The sequence below is a fragment of the Parasteatoda tepidariorum genome, chromosome 10, assembly GCF_043381705.1.
Source record: "Parasteatoda tepidariorum isolate YZ-2023 chromosome 10, CAS_Ptep_4.0, whole genome shotgun sequence".
Taxonomy (NCBI): Eukaryota; Metazoa; Arthropoda; class Arachnida; order Araneae; family Theridiidae; genus Parasteatoda; species Parasteatoda tepidariorum.
The window spans coordinates 50,634,627-50,654,627 of record NC_092213.1 but is presented as its reverse complement, the minus strand read 5'-3'; the positions used below and the strand labels follow the sequence as shown (position 1 = coordinate 50,654,627).

At 26.9% G+C, this 20,001-nt stretch overlaps 1 protein-coding gene across 1 annotated transcript; it reads right to left on the bottom strand.

Annotated features, from left to right (window-relative positions):
- Window positions 1–1,154: 1,154 nt before the first annotated feature.
- LOC107445476 (uncharacterized) lies at window positions 1,155–18,095 on the bottom strand. The gene is made up of 8 exons (XM_016059872.4): window positions 17,889–18,095; window positions 11,597–11,689; window positions 11,351–11,404; window positions 10,614–10,660; window positions 6,551–6,596; window positions 6,325–6,377; window positions 4,517–4,615; window positions 1,155–2,760 (listed from the first exon to the last, which is right to left on the bottom strand). Exons 1-8 carry the CDS (start codon window positions 17,898–17,900, stop codon window positions 2,643–2,645), a joined length of 522 nt encoding a protein of 173 aa, XP_015915358.1. The 5' UTR covers window positions 17,901–18,095; the 3' UTR covers window positions 1,155–2,642.
- Window positions 18,096–20,001: the final 1,906 nt, after the last annotated feature.

The following is a 20,001-nucleotide window of genomic DNA, read 5'->3' as shown; positions in this document are numbered from 1 at the left end:
TTATTTACTCAGAATCAAATCATAAAAAAGGAATGACTTATCTGATGAGTAATTTAATCAGCATTTTATCGTATAACAATAGTATATTTAAATTATTTTATGGTGAATTTAATTACAATTTATTTTCAAGAATCAAACAAACAATACATTTTTTCGAATCGGATTTTCTACTATATTATCAAACTATTACTGATAGAATTAATTATTTTAATAGAATTAATTATTTTCTTAAATTGATAGAATTAATTATTTTCTTGCATATGAATTCATTTTATTGAATTTATTCTTCCAAGTAAAATTTATTCTTTAATGTACGATTTAGCATTACCTTCATTGATAAGATATTTTTTTATTAGCATGGTATTACCAACTCAGAATAAAATCATAGTGAAGACAAATCAAATCAGAGTTCGCTACTATTTAGCATTTTTCCATTCAGACTTATTGTTTTTAAATTAAATTTTGTTCTTAATTTTTGTTTAATTCTATTTTTATACTTTGATAGGATGCTCAGAATCAAGTCATAGTGAAGACAAATCAAATCAGAGTTCGCTACTATTTAGCATTTTTCCATTCAGACTTATTGTTTTTAAATTAAATTTTGTTCTTAATTTTTGTTTAATTCTATTTTTATACTTTGATAGGATGCTCAGAATCAAGTCATAATGAAAAAAGTGGTTTATCTGCTTTGTAGCTTTTTGAATTAGTTATTTGAACAGAAGCTATGTTGTGTTTGTGCTCAAAAGAAAGAAAAATTGTATATGTCTGTCAATCGGTCTAAAAAACATTTTTTCATTTATTGTCAAAATTGAATTGCATGCTGTTGTAATTACGATGAGGTATGTGTTGCACTTATGAAAAGATATTGGAGTAAATCCAAAGGTGTTTAAATTAATTTTTTTTTATATATAGTGTTTTAAAAACTAAATTTTGAAGGTTTCTTGAATTTTTATCACCATAGTAAAAATATTTAAATCCGTTACCAATTTTTTTTTTCATCCTTACATAATTTCATGAAAAAAACTATTTTTAATTTTTGTTTACAGATTAACTTCACGGTGATTGAACTGCAAGGTATAAAAATATTTAAAAATGTTTTTCTAAATTATGAAAACTTGAGAAAACTGTTTAAGGGGTAAGGAAAAACAGTATTCTTAATAGGAATATAATTGACTTTATTATTATTTCAAAAATATTACACATACTTTTCATAACTGCCACTTGCAAATCCATTCAATTAAAATAAATAAATAAATAAAGCAGAAACCCTTAAAGTATATATTGTTAAAGCTAACTTTTACTTCCTTATCATTTTATAAGAAACTAGGTGGCCAAAATTTACTCCTTTTACATCCTTTATTTTAATGCTACCTATTAACGTTTGTCTCCTAAATGTTTCTAATTTTGAATGTATCTTAGAAAATAACTATTGGCAACGAAATACGTCTTGTAAATTAAAAGCCAACTTAGAAGACAAATACTGAAACAAACTCATGTTTGGTAGCAACTTTTGCGAAACTAATCGGCATCTCCGTTACAAAAAATAGAAAATCGTAATTCCATTCTTTGTCTGTATATTCCCAATTTTATTTTTTTCAACGGCAGCTTAACACTTAAACTCAAATCAAGTACAGAGGATAGTTTTTATTAGCAGTGCAGCTTTATGATTATTTAAATTGTTTCATTATTGTTTAAAAAATGTCTGCTGTAGTTTAAAGCGGAAAAATAGTTGAACAGTTAGGGTGAATAGTTTTTCACATTATTCTCAATAATATATTCTGTACTGATTTTGTAATCAAAAACTTTTTTTTAAAAGTGATTCAATTGAATCATGATTGCCAGGTCTATTAAAGTGCTAATTAGAAACTTTTTTTCCTCCCATTTATTGCTGAAGCATGGTTTTTACCATTTGTCTTCCTTGAAGATGGCCTTGATTTGTCTTCCTAAAAACCAAACATTCAATTCGTTTTTGAACACTTACTCTCTCAACTTTAGTTTCGAAAACAAACATCCTCCATTATTTTTGGTTTGCAAATCTGATATGTATAGTAAAAACAATCCAAAGCAATTTTCTATATTTATCTCTATATAAGTCAGTTCAGTCATAAAATTTCCGACTTCTGTTATAATAAAGAATGTATGGCCATTATTTAAACTAAAAAGATAAACGAAAGAAAATTCGTACCTAATGACTTTCAAACAAATCGGAACAATTGTTTTTGCTGTATGCTTTAGAAAACCACAACCACACCAACGTCTCAGATGTCCAACTCTTTACATTAATCAAAGAATGTACAAAAGCTAACAGTACTGTAAGAACTAAAAGATCTTATGCTTCTCATCTTTTTAAGTAGACCAAATGACAGGCAAAATAAATGAATTAATATTAAAAACAATAAATTAAATATTTGTATAATCTTATAGATTTTACCCTGTACATATTCCTCTATAAGTATATATTTTGTGTACTACATAATACATTCTTCTCTTAAAATATATAATACTAGAATATAGAAAATCGCTTCCATTTCTGAGAAGTTCATCAAATAAATTTAAGAAATAAGTAGTAAAAGTAGTAGCAAAATTTAAAAGTAAGAAAAAAACATTTTTAGATTAAAATAAACTAAAATAAAAAATTAATTTTATTTGCCAACATCTTCAGCTTTTATGTTGATATTGGTTAAGTTTATAGAAACATTTTCTTGAGCTGTTCTGTAACTGCTTGCGGAATTCTCCCTTTTAATTCCAATAGGTGTTAACCTAAATAATAAAAAAACATACGAATAATATAAATTTGATTTTAAAAACATCTGTACAGTGTGTAAAAAAAATAAGCAGACCACCTTGAATAACTTTTGTCAAAAGAACGAATCTTCAAGTTCTTCGACGACTCAATCTTAATAGTTCGAAGGGGTTACCTTAAGTATGCTAGTTAATTAGTGCAGATTAATGTAGATTAATTTAAATGTAGATTAACTTAAAAACACGATTTTTTTAAAAAAATCGACTGAATATTCAAACTATTTTGCTCAAATTTTGTATTTTGCTATGTAAAATTAAATTTTTTGAAATGATGTAAAAAATTTTATACCCTATAATTCAAAATTTCTCGACTATTATTAAATAAAATAATAAGTTTTTACTAAAAATTATTTTTTGCAAAGAATTATCTTCGCATAAAAAAATTTCATAATTATGTACGAAAATTTTTCCTTTCGCTTAAAAAGTTCTCGAAATGTGGCGAAATAAGCTAAAAATAAAATTAACATTAAAGAACCCGTACTTCGGACCACTCTCTAGGTCTGAAAATAACCACTCTAAACCTGAAACCAACCAATTGAAGTCATCAATTTTTTTTTTTTTTTACTCAAGTATGTTTAGCTAAATTCAGTATGTGTTTAACTAAATTTTAGTCACATATTTATGTTATTTTAATTGCAAATTAACAAGTTAACCCACTGAACTGAAATTAGTGTCTATCGTCATAAAATGGTTAGAAGTTTCATTTTAAAAATTAAAAAAATACCTCGCAGGTTCCTTATTGGGTTCATAAATTTCGCCGAAAATTTACTATCTGATAATACATTTGAACTTTATTTTGATTGATACAGGTAGTCTTATCAAGTGTGTTTACTTTATTGATCGATTTTTTCTGTGCAAAACGAGGCAGGGAATTTTTTTTTATTACATATTTAATTTAATCTACATTTATTTTTTCTTTAACTATACGCTTTTCGAAAATGGAATTGAGGAATGGAAAAATTGGAAATGTTGAACATCAAAAGTTTCTGCATTAACTTCTAGATTTAATGAGTAAGTTAAGTTGATACCATGTTCACACACTTAATCTATTAATGATAATAATTCAGTTGTGCAAAGGCATTTAGTTATCTAAATATGTTATCTCACGCACTTTTAATTAATTTTAGCAATCAAGCAATCAAAGTTTGTGTATGCATTTATTTATATAATAAGTTCAAGCACTTTTCATTGTGTTTATTGATAGGAGAAAAAATTATTTGAAATCAATAGATAGATATTTGTATTAAACTTATATCATTTTAATGTAGTAAATAATTGATGTAGTAAAATACGTTTTAGATAGGAGGAATGCAATCACATATTAAAATGCAATCTTGATGATTAGAAGATCTAACCTTATATTTGCTAATTCGTGAAAACGTTATTTTAAGTTACAAAACACAAACGTTTAAGCCGCTTAATGTCGGGTGTTTCACCAAACCTAGAAATATTTAAGCAAAACTAAAAGCTTTTGCACGCAACTGTAAAACTAGTTTATCTAAAGATCATATCATATTCATCATCATAGGAGAAATTTCTATGTGGTTATAAAAGTTTTTTAGAGTGCTAATTTTTTTCCCTTTTGATTGAAAGAATTATGTGAATAATGGCAACTTTTTATGCGCTCATAATGCGTTAATACAAAACACAGTTATAGTCTAAAATACCAAATTTGTATTTAAAAAATTCAAACTTATGATAGAATTAAACTTACGATTGGTTCAATCCATTTCGGTAAAACTCCAACATGAGGTTTCTCAGGTGGGGATCTTCTCCATTATCTCGAATCATTTCGGGAAAATTTCTATTCTTTCTATAAAAAGTTTATAATATCACATATACAAATCAAAACATAATTGTACATTGTACTACAACTTCTCAATCAGGTACATTAAGTATAATTTTGAGTTTAGAGGTTTTTAATCTGCTTTTTTTTTCACTCGTCATTTTATGATATTTAAATAGCTCGAATTTAACATGCATCAAGTTAAATTGCTCAAAGATGCAGGTTTCGAATTCCTTGACCAAGTATCTAGTGGTACTAAACATAAAGTTAGGGAAATTTTTCCTACTCTTGATTTAGTTATCCACTGAAAGTAAAATATTATCTTTAAAACACAAATTTGTGCTTTATTTATGCAGAAAAAAAATATTATGCGTGTTTTACAAACCATAACAATTTTGCAATAAAAGTTTTCATTTTGAAAGTTTTCCTTTTTTTTTTATAATATAAAAAATTCCAGTTGTATATTCCAATAGCTATTTCTTAAAAAAAAAATATATATATAATTTCTTCATAATGTATAAAACAAGACCAAGCGTTTGTGTTCGTTCATCTAGGGGAGAGTGGGGTCAATTGTAACATTTTTTGCTTAACTATTTTTAACTAACAAAAAATCCAATATATTATTAGTATTAATTGACAGACGAGTAAAGTAGACTATCCTCTACTAGAAAAAAAAATAAGTACCTTATTTTAAATGTTATTATATTAGTTACTAACAATTTTTGACAGTCGTGCACTTGTTACAATTGTCCCCACTTACGGGGTCAATTGTAACAGTTCATAAATTCAACTAAAACATAGTTAATTATACATATTATCATAGTTGTGATATATTTTTTTATTGATCAAAATAATAGTGATATTTTAGAAGTAAAAATAATAATGAGCAGAGACCTAAAAGGTTATTATGCTGTGAAAGGTGGCAAATAAAATAATGCACATGCAACATGATATAGGAAACTATTGGTGGTTCTTAAAGAGTTAAGTAATGGTTTGTAAACATAAGATTATTTATTTTCAGCTGTTATAATCGTCCCCAATACGCCATTTCAACTTCATTAGTTAAAAACAATGCTAGTTAATTAACAAAACTATTTTTTATTGAAATGTTAATTAAGGTGTCCACTTACATATTCGGTTAATAATTTTTATTTGTTTAAACAAAATTACTTTGTTACAATATAATATTCTAATACCAAAAAAAGTACTTACGTAGCGTGAAAATATCTTTTGTGATGTAACTCTTTCAAAAGTACATAAAAATGGTTGCCAACAGGGGTATGCATGTAGATTTATTAAATATATCTTGTGTGCCACCTAGGAACCAAATCTAGAACCCGAAACTCGAAATTTTTGCTCTGTTACAATCATGCCCTGTTACAATTGACCCCACTCTTCCCTTCTCATTCTCAAAATTGTGAACTGATTGTACATTCTCCAATATTATAATTATTGAAGTAGGATGTGTAAACTAAAGATCATGACACTGAAAATTGAAATGATTTGAAAACGATAATTTAAAAATATTCAATAATGATAGTTGAATTGATTTCGATAATGACGATATTGTAGAAACATTACTTTTTAATATAATAGTATTATAACGTAGAGAAGAAATTATGATTTTAGGTACACAGGACATTAAATAAAAATAATGGTTTGAGATTAGAAAAATATTTTACTATATGCTTCAATCAGTGATAAGGTTTAAAGAAACAGAAGAAATCATATCAAACCTAAGCACACTGACGTATAAATCATCTAATAAGATTTGAACTCCCAGCACTTTCTGAAAATCATAAAAAATTGAATAAATAAGTGAATAAATAACAACGAGTATTTAACTTACATTCCTAAATTAGACTGTTTTTTTTTTGTTGAGCGAAATGCATGCAAAATTAAAAAAAAAAATTCAAAATGTTTTAAAAATTAAAAAATATAAAACAATTTAAGGTTACGTACTTCTATTATATCGTCAGTTTCTTCAACTCGAATTTGGTATACCCGTCTAAAAAAGACATTAATCATAATCAATATTAAGGACAATTAACATCAATAAATTTCAATGTAAAATAAGAATATTTTAATTAAGAAGTAATATAGAATGTTATATAGTTGAGAAATATTAACGTATTAAATTTCGATTTTTTAAAAACAGAAGAAAAAATAGGGGGGAGGGGAATGAGACAAAACAATAGTTTTACTTTGACGGCTGACCAAAGATTTTTGATAAGAAAAAAATAACTATTTTCCAATTTATTGGAGAAGTTAAATCACTTGCCAAACCTCTTGATTGCTTCTCGTTCATCATTATTTTTCTCCCTTCAAAGTTGCTATTTTCCACAAAAACTAAGAACATAAATGTTTTTAAAAAATATGTAAGTATAGTAATTTTATATTAGAGCATTTTGTTAATATGTTAATGGGGACGAAATAAATGATAGCCTAGCTTTAAAACATAATCAGTTGAACTTTTAAAAAAAATTCACTTAAAGTAAACAGATGGTATGATTCAACAAGAGATAAATGAGAAGCAATTTTACTTGTTAACAAGACTCGCACTATTTTAACAGTTCATCTGCGAGCTTTTTATTTTAGGCAAAGCTAAAAATGCGTGTTTTAAAAATGGACACAGTTTACAACTTGTATTTAAAAAAAATGGACATGGCTAAAAATGCGTATTCAAGAAAATGGACACAGTTCAAAATGCGTAGTTAAGAAAATGGGCATAGTTCAAAAGGCAACTTTTCGCTTCATTTACATGTATTCAGATTTCAAAAATATTGATTGGTATTTAAAAACTTAAGTTTTTACAAGTATCACGTATATTTACAACCACTTTTATAAAATTATAAATGCCCATTTATTGAGAATTCTTTTGAAAAAAGACCAAATTAAAAAATATATATCGTGTCCATTATCCTAAATATGCTTTTTCGATATATTTAATAAAAAAACGTAGCAAGATCTGTTGGCATCACCTGATGCGGAGTTTAAATATGACCCCTTTGTCCATGAAAATTTATAGGAAGCAATTTTTTTTCTCAATTAGGTTTCTAATAAAGTTAAAAGTTTTAATTTTTTTCTAAACAATTTTGTATGAATAACAAAAAAGGCAATCTATTTTATTAATTATCCAGTATAATGTACAGAGCATTCGCTTTTCACTGTAATGCCTAGGTACGAATCCCAGCTGTGGCTGATTTATACGAATTCTGCTTCCGACTTGCATCGACCACGGTGCTGACGTAAAAAAAAAAAAAAAAAACATTCTTAGTGGTAGACGGATCATGGGTTTGAATCTTCTTGTTATCGGACTATCGGTGGTGGTTATCGTGGTTTTTCCGCCATGTAACGCAAATGCGGGTTTAATCAAAAAGTCCTCAGCGAAGGCTTGTTTGTCCCAATGTTTGATCCAGGAGTTCTCTTGTCTTCTGGGTTGGGTTTAAAATTACAAGGCTATGGAGTTGAGCTTTGATATTCGTAAACTCAGAATTGGGTCGTCAGTTATAAAACAGATGTTTACGGTATAAATAAGCAATACTGTTTTCGATAAATAGATAACTTAGTGTATAAAATATGTAAAATAACATAATTTAATGAAAACTGAATAAAAATATTAAAACCGTGATAAAATTAAAATGATAAGAATAAAATTATCCATATTATAAGTCAGAAGTTTATGACATAGAAATTACGCGTTTCAATATTGCGAGTCTCTTAATCAGTATAATAAAACTTTAAAATATTTTTATTGTGCTGATGAACGTCCTTCCAGCATCTTGTGTGTTAAATTCTGAATTCAAAATGATAAAGACGTAGCCGAAATTGATTGATTGAATACAAAAGCAAACTAAATAAAATCAAATGCTAAGAAAATCAAAAATTAAACATTTATAATGAAAGAATAATATTAGAATGAAAAAAATAATTTTTTTGAACGGAATATGCCAAACAAAGAAAAGTATTATGCAAAATTTTAAAACAAAATAGTACTCAGAAAAAATTATGAAATAAATTATTATGAAAAATTTTGAATTAATTGCGAGGATCCTCCCAAAAGTTATGTAACAGGTCAACAACACTGTTACAATTGTATATTCTTAAATGTTTGCAGTAAATTGAACTGAAAATGTTAAAATGGAAACAAATGAAATGTCTGAAATAAAAACACACTACACTATTATAAAGAACTCAGAAAACCATTATTTTCTAGCTATTCAGCATAAAGTAAGATTGACTAAACGGTTTCTGCTCTCTTATACAACATTCGATTTGATGGTTGAAGTTCATATGAATTATTTCATGTTTTTACTAATAATAATTGCAAATTAAATGCAACAAAACATAAAGAAATTTGCCACTTTCTCAAATTTAGTACCGGGGAATAAATAATTAGATTTAATTTAGCCTAAATAAAAACTTGGTGTAATTAAAGTGATAAGTTCAAGCGATCTGCAGCAAAACATTTTTGTCACCCTTTCACCTTTGGGCACGCCACCGATCACAATTGTTATTGCACTATGAATTGTTATTACACAAATGTTACACACTATGAAGCATATGTAACAATTTAATTAAAATTCACAAAAAAAAACAAAATAATAAACAATTATTAATACAAAAATTAGCAATTAATGCTAAAAAACAATTAATAACCATAAAAAGCAAGCTAACAATAAATAACTAGCAAAAAAATCAACAGTCCTGGTTAAACTAATATCTTACAACCTATAAGTTATTTGTCATTTAATCTGCAATAACAGAAGTCCCACTGATCCTACTTTAAGTTGAATTACGCGTATAACTGAGACATTGCAAAATGTGTTTTCTTTTCAATGTAAATAAAGAGTTTTGAGTTGATAGTATTTAGTATTATTATTTTCCCAATAATCATGAAGTCAAAATTATTTGACGGCACGTCTGTGATTTCATTAAACATTTTTTTAGAAAAAATGTCACGTTGGTGTATAAAGGTTCGCCACCCCTATCCTACGCCACTGTCGATTATCTGCTGACGTATGAATACAATGTTGAGATTTTGATCCATATGCATAGTTTTGGAGTAATTATATAGTATGTTTTGGCAGTTTTATTTTATTTAATTATTTATTTATTTGATGTAAAGGAGAAACGATCAGCAATATCTCTCTACTTTCATTTAAAAAAAAATTATTTTGACTATTGAAATCAGGAAACTCGTCGTTGATATTTATGTAAACTAATATTGAGAGATCTTTAAATATCCACTAATGACCCTTCGTTTGATGTAATTTTTTTCTCTCGTTTGAGAAGAAGCAAATTTTTTGAAGATGCGGAAAGACAGGAAAAAAAGTTGTTTAAAATATTTAAAATATAGCATAAGAACGTGAAAAGTAAGTAGGAAGCGAATTCCCTAGTATATAAAAGAAAAGAAATAAGCCATAAAAAATTTTTTATTCCATAGCAAGAAACTCATATCGTATCACTTTTTAACCTGTACTTAATTAGTAAAATAAAAAATATTTTTTTTCAAAATTGCTTTATTTGGCTGATTTCCATATATTTTACTGATAAAAACTCAGGATTTAGGAATTTTTCGTAAACAGGTTTTCGTGAGTTTTTTCCACTTACACCTATTAAGTGCAATTCTCTTTCAAAGTCTCTTTCTTTACAAAGTCAATTATTAATTTTCATTCCCTTTTTTTAATTGGGAGGAGATGATCCTCTACTGCATGTTATTTATTTTTTTCTTTTGTCATTGTATCTAAGTAACCAAGCCATTTAATATAAAAGATTTTGATTATTTTGGTTTGTTATTATCATTACATTTTTTTCAGACTTCGGTATTGTATCGAAAAATCATTAAATTAAATGGGTCAAAAAAAATCTTTCAAACATTTTTTTTTCTTCAAACATTAGTTGTAGGTTTTTTTTCAATTTTTTTAAGTTTCCCTCCTTCATTATCATATGCAACAGAAAGTTTTTAGTGCAACATTTACCATTTTAATAAATATTAGTTAACGCAAACTAATTTCTTACTTACGATTTTATGGAATCCTTCCTATTTCTCTTCTTAATTTGCTTGTTGACCTACAAGAAAGTAAGCTGGTATTTACAACGCAATTTATGTAAATAAATAAGATAATGACAAGTTATAAGTTATAAACAAGTGATAATGTCAAGAGTTGGAAATGAAATAAAAAAACTTGGACATTATGCAATCTAGATATGCGATACATTAATAATATTACAATGCATTGATAATTGTTATGATAAATGAAGATTATGGGGGGAAAATGGTTTATATTCATAAGAACTGATTCTGAGAAAAAAAGAATTTCGCCCTTTGACAGATGCCCTTTTTCAACAGAACTTCTCACCTTCATTGTATTAACAACTCTTGGGTAGAACAAATTTTCTGTGTTATTGATTTGTCAAAACTTAGTAATTCCTCAAAATGCAACAAATGACGATCAAATTGTCATTTTTGTGAAAAATGGAATCACATTAAGAATATGAATTCATTTTCTTACTTATAATATATTATTATTATTTAAAACTTTTATTTCCTTATTAATCACGAACAGGGGAATTTTTTTCTCATTATCTGAAGAATAACTTAGATGAGGTGGGGGGGGGGCAACATATGTGATCGTAATTTTGTTTGTGACTACAAAGCATGTGCTAAGATAACTTAGCTTATTATTTTCCAAAAATAAGCATTTGCAACTGGTTTGAGGAAGAGGACAGTCAAATATATTAATAAAAAAATGGTCTTACTTTTGTTTTTCTGTAGACTCGGCGTCGTTTATTCTTTGCTTCACTTTTTTGTTCCTATAAAAGAGCCGATAATAATAGTTTATAAGCTTCATATAACGACTATTAAATTTCAAATTAAACTATATTAACGGCTTAGAAAGAAGGCAATTTTTATCATAATTAAACAAGATTATTTTATAAAAAAAATAAATTCAAACATGTAGTAGAACTTATAAGAAGGATAAAAAAAAATAAAAAAAAGCTTACTGTGAAATTTGAAGCAAATGCGTATTTCAAATAATTCTGGAACTTCTTATTACTCTCCAGTTCTTTTATTCTTGGAGACCTCCTCAAGACATTCTGCTAAAAAAAATTTTTTTTTTAATAAAAATTTTGAACTTTGTTCAAAGTACCTTGAACTGTGGATAAAAAAATTACGGTACTTTTCAGTTAGCCACGAAGGAAGTCGTCAAATGATTCAGACCTGAGCCAAAATAATAATAGTTATAATAAAAAATCCCACTTTAATTTACTGTATATTTATATTGTTGAATGCTTTCGGTTTAGATTGACAGTCACTTTGTTTTGTTGATTGACTTGAAAAAAATAGTTGGAGGCGTTTTCACGTGGCTAATTGTAAAGTATGAAAATTACATTGTGATAATGTTATTTATTAAATTTTTATACCGACAAATAAGCAAATCCTATTTAAAAATATGTCAATAAGAATGAGTAAGTGGCGATTTTGTAGGGATAATTTTTTCTTGCTCAATGGCGTTTTTAAGGCATTAAAAAAGGGCGTTTTCCTTTGATATATAAATAAATGTTATTTAATTAATAATTATGGTTAAGATCTCTGAATCTAACTGCATCATCTCATTTAGATCAAATATGCTTACTATTATTTTGAGATAAATAGTTTTAAGATACACTTGAAAAAAATCTATGCACTTACGCTTTTCGCGAGTTTTTAACGGAATGCTTTTGTTCGTTTTCCCAAATTTCTTCTTAATTAAATAAAACTACAGCAAGTAGCTTATTTAATTGAGTCCTAAAGATTCCATGTATTTAAGATTTTATTACAAAATATTTCTTAATGATAATTATTTGAATTGTGGTAGAAAAAATTATTCCGAAGCTAAATATTTTAGAAGAATATGGAAATTCCAACACTTGAGTTGCAAGAACAATTCCATTAAAATGTTATGAAGAAGCAGGAAAATTTTTTTCAAGTATAAATTTATAGGTAAATTTTGTTAAGTAAAAAAAAAATTGGTTTCAATGAGAGTCGGATAAAATTTGGATATTCTCGCACAACTTGTTCGTCCGTAGCTTTGATACAGAAAAATCAAGAGCAGAAGTAGGTCAGTACAAATATTTAAACCCAATTTTACAGTTTTCATTGATGCATAATTTTTTTAACATACTTCTAAAATTGATAAAACGATTTATTCAATTTGCTGCACCTATTTTACCGTTTGAAAATGCTTTTTATCAAAAAGTGATTTTCGTGTAATGAATAATATAAAAAATATATATATATATATATCCATAGCAAAGAAAAGGATGTAAATTTCTTTTCACTTGCTTAATAAATGTAAAATAAATTCAACAAAATGTTGATTGTTTGTTTATGGTACTAACACTAGTATGTTAAATTGTCCGTGTAAATTGTTTCAACAAAAATTTCTTTTACTGTTAAAATAACGAACAACATCCCAATAAAAACACCATTAAGCACAATTATAACCTCATAAAAAACTATTTGCCGAAAATAACTAGTGTTACACTTTAATTTATCTTATTTAGTATAATAAATAATCTAAATTTAAGATATATTAATATTTTGTAAATTATAATTAAATTATTTTATTCTGGAACCTTATTTTGAAACTTGTTCCTTGATTTCTGATTGGTCATACATACATCTGCTCGTGATCATGACCTTAGACAAAGTACAGCCGATTCTGACTCCATTAACTATATTCCATTTAACTCTACCTTTATCAATCCTATCCGCGTATTCATTCATAAAGAAGGATTTTGTTTTTCAGATTCAAAGTTCCTAAATTGAAGAATTATTCCAAGTTTCAAGTGTACCAATCTGTTTAAGAGAGGTAATGCTTAAAAATATTTCTCTCTCCTGGTCTTCTTATTTCCTGTTATTTTTTTATTTTTTATGCAACTAGAATATCAAAACAGAATTTCTTTATTATTAAAATAATGCTAGAAAGTATATAAAATACGATCTTTTTAACTTTATCCAGTTCTTAATAATAGTAAAACTTCAAAGGATTTTCCAATAATTAAACTAAAAAGGATTTTCAAATGTAAAAATATGAACGAAATAATTAATTTAGAATGAATGTCTAACTAACGAAGAATTCGTTTACTGAAAAATGTATTAATAGCGGTAACTCAATAAATTTTCAATGAAAACTAAGAAAATCTAACAATAATTTGTATTCACCTCAACTTCTATTGTTTCTCAGTTGTATTACCACCGATTTTCAAATATTTTTCTTAGTATGTTCGATTTGAAGTGCTATTTCGTTTTTATAAGTTGTATAAACATGTATATATGGTTGGAAGTATACAAATTGTGCTAATTACATTTTAAAATAAATTTTCATTAATAGTTATACTATTATTTGAGGCTTGATTTGGTTTTTTGAGACAATATTCTGAAATAAATGTATATACATATATAAATCCAATTTTAATTCAGAATTGGTTTGCCACTGGATTTCGATTTTCTTATCAAAAAACATATTTCTTCCAGCAAGATAGTAAAAGACATTTTGAAAAAAACCTAAAGAAATTTAAAAAGAATGAAGTTTGAAGATTATACAATTGGTTTTTTAGAATTTTAAAACATGACAAATTTTTTATTGAGTGCAATAAAATACATGAATTCGTTTTAAGTCTTAATATAACATTTCAAAGCTAGTTTTGCTTCAGAAAATTTTCTTGTTATAATTTATTTTAAACTTTTTTAAAAAACTTACTAGTCCTGAAACGTAAACTTTGTTTAGATATTTTATTCGTCTTCTGTCCTGAATCTAGTAATTTTCTATTTTGCTTAGCACTATTGTAAAGATTCGTTAGAAAAGGATGCGTTGTTTACTTAAAGATAACACTAGTATACTTTGGTACTTAATTTCGTAAATAGCAATTAATATTGAAAAATTAATATATTGTTTAATATTTTAGATTTTCAATGGAATTCTCTAATTAATAAGATAGCTACTGAAGATGGTAAAATCCGATCATTTGATTCAAAGTAGTTATGGCCAATTCATTTTTTCATTTGCAGACTAGTACTTGATATAGCCCAAAAGATATATCTTTTTAGTATCTGTACCAGTGGATTGTTTAATTTATTTCGCAGGCGAGGAATGCATATCTGCATCTTTCGATTTTCCTCTGCAATTTTCTTTATTAACACCGAATGCATTAAAAAGCATTTCGTGGGTTCGAGTTTATCACATTATGTAATGTTTTTATTCTACATTATTAATTTTACTAATTCATATATTAATTTTTTCAAAATAGTAGGAGAAAGTAATATTTTTATTTATTTATTTTGCTAGATACTGGCAATGAATTTCACCATTAGAATAGATTAAGAAAAATGTTAAAGGTGGGAGTGCTTAGCAATGGCCCTTAACTTAACGAAACATCAGTGTAGGGAATACCGAGGAAGTGTCTAATCCTTAAAATTTTAATAATGTGAGAATTTTGGATTGATAAAAATTGATCTGATGGTATATTAAATTCCGTAGATACCAGTTGATGTTTGACAAAAACAGTAAAATAAAATATTTAAAATAGAAATCAAACAAAACATTTCCTTTTCAATCTCAAATTATTATTTTGTACGTTTTATGAAAGAACGAAAAAAAGACAGAAAACCTTTGAAATATATACTTTAATTAGAGAATTATTGCAATTCTCACAGAATTCAACAGAAACTAAGATCTGATCATTATCGAAAATATCACAAGACAAATTTTGTGTGAACTGAAAAAAATCATAAGAAATCTTTGTTCAAACTTAATTCACCTTAAAGATATTCAAAATGTCTGAGTGTAAAAATTCTTAATATATTCTTAAAAATCTTAAGATGTTTTAAGGTAACATTAGTTCAGGAAACTTTCTTAAGACAAACTTAATTCATCCTAAAGGTATTCAAAATGTCTCCAAAAATTCTTAAGATATTTTGGAGATAGAGTTAAATCTTAAGAAATTCTTCAAACTTTTGAAGAATTTCTTAAGAAAAGGATATTTTTAGTGGGGTGAAATGCTAATAGTTGAAAAAAATTTCTAATATCCTCAGCTGCTTTTTTCCACCTTCACATTTCTCCTTTGAAAACCCGAGTGTTAACATTATGGAATTGTCTTTTCCCTTAATGTTCGTGTAATCATAAGATTTAAAAGAGTAATATTTTTTTTAAACATTTACAAGCACTCAATCAGCTTGCGTTTCTTCTTCTGATAAAGATGTAAAAAAAAGAAATTAATACTTGTGAAAAATTAATATTTGGGAAAAGAACTTTTCATAATATATTTTACAAATTAAAATATTCATATATTTGATAGACATAATCATATTTTAATAATAATTTCTTTCGTTTTATGCGTTTTTGCTTAAAATGCAAGTGAGAACAATAATAAACTATTAAAAAAAAAAATAAAAAGAGAGAGAGAAAAAATATATTATACTTGGCTTAGATGTGAATAAACCCGCAGTTCAGGCTTTATTCGTGAATTTTTCACTTGTTAGAACATATTTATAAACAATGAAATGATTTTTAAGAATAATGATTTTAAACTCTATTAGCTTCCCATAATTAACAAAAATATGCACATAAGATGAAGAAAATTAGTGCAATCGAATGTATTTTATTATATTGCAATGATCGATTTAAATTCAGAAAGAAAAAAAAAATCAATTTTGTGTTTCGGGAGATCTTTTCGTTTGCTACAGGATTGAAAGTAGTCTAAATTGTTTTTAACCATTAATAATAATTAAATGGTGGCAATGTTCTTTTAAGTTTTTCTCAGTGGCTCATACTTAATTTTGACAGCCATTTTATAATTAATTATAGCATGTAACTTAAATGCAAGCCCGAAATTAGCTAATGAAGATAAATTAAACACACAACATCCCATTTCTATAATACCAACATCTATTTTCTATAATATCAAATATTCAATTATAACAAAAACCTCATTCCTTTAAATAAACAATTATCACTAAATGATAATTGCAGGCCTTGTAGTAGGCTAGAAAAAAAATTAAGAGAAAAAAAAAATTAGGACATTTTTTGGAACAACAGTATTTGGGTACCAGACGATACAGCTTATAAATAAGGCAAAGAATAAACTGAAAAAAGTATAATTTGTTCAAATTAAGTATAATAAAGGCAAATTTCAATGTAAAAGGTGTATAAAATAAACTATATTTAATTTCAGAATTACTTGTTTAGAAAATAACAGTTTTCCGCATAATTCAATTAATAGAGCACGGAATAATTCCTAATAATTGAGGTCAATTATTAGGAATAATTCCTAATAATTGAGGTCAATTATTACGAATCAATTATTGATAAAATTGAATCAATTATCAATTATTGATTAAAAAAATTTATAATACTATTGGATTAAAAAAAACATATTAATTAGTTAATTTTCTTTCATAGCAATATTTAATTAAAATTTGTTATAGAGTTCTCGATATTCTTAATAAATAATTTCATAATAGGGTTTAAATAATTTCGGAATAAAAACAGAGAATATACCGCTTTACATTTTTGCACAAATTAAAGTAATTTAATTGATAATCCCTCAATTCAGTGTTTAAAAATTCTATTATAAGATAGTTGCATTTTGTTGACTAGAATCCTTTTTAAAATCAGGTAAAGTAGATAAATTAATCATTGCAAAACTACATAACTTTAACCTGCATTTTCTTACAATAATAAATGTAAGCGTATGACACCTGAATTCATCACCACCATAAAAATTTTATAATGTAAAAATTGTTAATTGAGCTTTTCGTAAAATGACTGAATTCCCAAAAAGTTTGAAACAATGAATATTGCGGGTACGGATATATGCAATAACAATGTCTATGATTAGTGGAGGAACTCTAAATTTGAACTATCAAATTTTGCGACTTTTACTAGCATTATTAAGTAAAATATATTGAATTGAAAATGCAAATCTTTCGATTCTCAAAATCGATTATTTTAAAATCCACATTTGTATCGTAGAAAATTGAATGTTCTAAACACACGATAGCTAAAAATGAGGTCATGTCTATAAGATGAAATTTATTTCATCTGGAAAATCAGTACAATCACGAACGGTCAAATCTTTTTTGATTCAAATGTTTAAGCATTAGGAACAACAAAATAGTTACAACTAGAACATGCGATAGAACAAAAATAGAAGGAGCTAAATTAAGTTGATTTCGTAAGATCAAATTTCCCTAACTATAAGATCATATTTTCAAAAATACAATGAATTTATTTATTACACATACATAACTTACCACATTCTCCATTCTAAACTACTTATTATGAGAAGTGCACGAAGATAACGTTTAGGCGGCAAAATGATAATTTTTATTAAATTCTACGAACAACAGTTGCCAATAAATGATCTTAATTCACATATTTCAATAATATTAGCTTTTACTTTCTAAAAAATATAAAAATATTATAAATGCAAACGATAATAAGTAAATGCAAGCGATAATAAATTGCAACATGAAAATGAATCTGCTGCACGGACGGGACGTACGATATTAGTGGCCCTCTAATGATTAAATGTATTTTTAATTCGACACACTCAAAGGACGGCCGGTGGTTTTATGTTTATGTCATGATCTTATGTCCCTGCTTTTAATCCTAGCTATGATATCACGTTTACAAAGGTTCCCAACGTGGTTTCTATCCCCACTAGGTTCTAGTGGGACATTAGGATTGTCTAGAACAGAGGTGGGGAGCCTATTTACAGTTATAAAGATGGTCGAGGTTCAGGGCCGGATTTAAGCTTGGTGGGGCCCTAAGCTACTGAAAATGATGGGGCCCTTATAAGTTCAATTCCATTTCCATACACCTAAAGTAAACTGTCATTATTTTTTATTGTTAAGCATTAATATTATATTTTTAAAAAATTTGATAATATTACTTTATTGTTAAATATATTGATTGTGATGAGACTATAATGTAGAACCTTTCTTTTATTGCACATATTTTTTGAACGAGGGAAAAAAATTACGAAAGAAACACATTTTAAGCACAGAGTAAAAATTTGGCGTGCTGGAAGGGCCACTATATATTTAACAGAGTTTTTTTTTTTTTTAAATTAATTTTGAATATATATTTTATTTGCAATTTTTAATGATTTTTGCGAATTTTTTTCTCAATAGTTTTTCTTTACGTCGCATTTCGCTTTTCTGCTCAAAATCTATAAGACTTAGAAACATGAAATTTTGAATGTGTGTAGAAAATATGCAAAGAGTTAGAAAGAATAGAAGAAAGTACAATATGATTATTAGTTTTGTTTTTTTATAACCGCCGTTGAACAACCGACTCAATTTTGAGTCTGCGGCTACCAATGTTTAACTCCGTAGCCTTGTAATTTTGAACCCAATCCAGAAGACAAGGGAACTGCTGGATCAATACCTAGAGGTATTTATTTGTTATGAAAACTTGGAGGACTTTGTGATCCCTTCAGATTTAACATGCCCCAGTCACCATTTTATACAAGGGTATTCTACTGCCGGCTGGATTCAAAGTCCCATTCTCACGAACACGAGTCCAACGCCCTATCAACCAGGCTATCCCGGCCAAATTTATTAGTTTATTTTATAGCAGTCATAGCACAGCCGACCCAATTTCGAGTTTACGACTACTCGTATTCAACTCCGTAGCCTTGTCATTTTGAACCCAATCCAGCAGTCCCTACACTCTGGAACAGTTGAGGGCCGTTATATTTATACTGTTTGTAAAAATAAAAAGAACATTTCGTAAGCTGATATTACTTAATTGATATCTTCTTCTTCATTATTTTTGTTTTCTTTTTAATTGTTTTAAGTACATTTGTTAAATTTTAGTACAAGATTAAAAATTGTCATTATTTATGTAAATTTTCGGCTTATATTTTTAAGGATTTATTAAAGGGTCTATTAAATATCAGAGAGAATAAAATGTGATACGGGTTTGAAGTATCAGCTCTGCTCTTGATGATGTATATAGTGGCTAGGATGTGAATGAGCAACAGTCCCGGGCATCCAGCCAAAACGAGCATTCAACATATCAATGGAACACACTAGAGCTTTATATCAATTAGTTTTAGATAATTACAATTGTAGAATACTTATTTTATTATAGAATGAAATGTTTTAAAAGACAAATATCTGTTAATGTTTAACATTTTATCAACGAAAAAACAGAACCAATATTGAAATCTAACTGATTTATTACTTTTAATTACTGATAAATTTTGTGACAGAAAAAAAATTTAAAGCCTGATAGATTTCAGAATTTTAGAAACACCTTCTAGGAGTCTTACTATTCAATCAAATAGGTTTCGATGTCTTTCATCCCGCCTGTATCATTAGTGATTCAACATATTTCAATATCAATTTTGTTTCGTTC

What these genes read in the sequence shown, in the direction of transcription:
- LOC107445476 (XM_016059872.4), bottom strand. An exon ending in CATTTGCTTCAAATTTCACA is followed by an intron (nt 11,405 to 11,596) that starts GTAAGCTTTTTT and finishes GCTCTTTTATAG; the next exon opens with GAACAAAAAAGTGAAGCAAA. An exon ending in GAGTCTACAGAAAAACAAAA is followed by an intron (nt 10,661 to 11,350) that starts GTAAGACCATTT and finishes ACTTTCTTGTAG; the next exon opens with GTCAACAAGCAAATTAAGAA.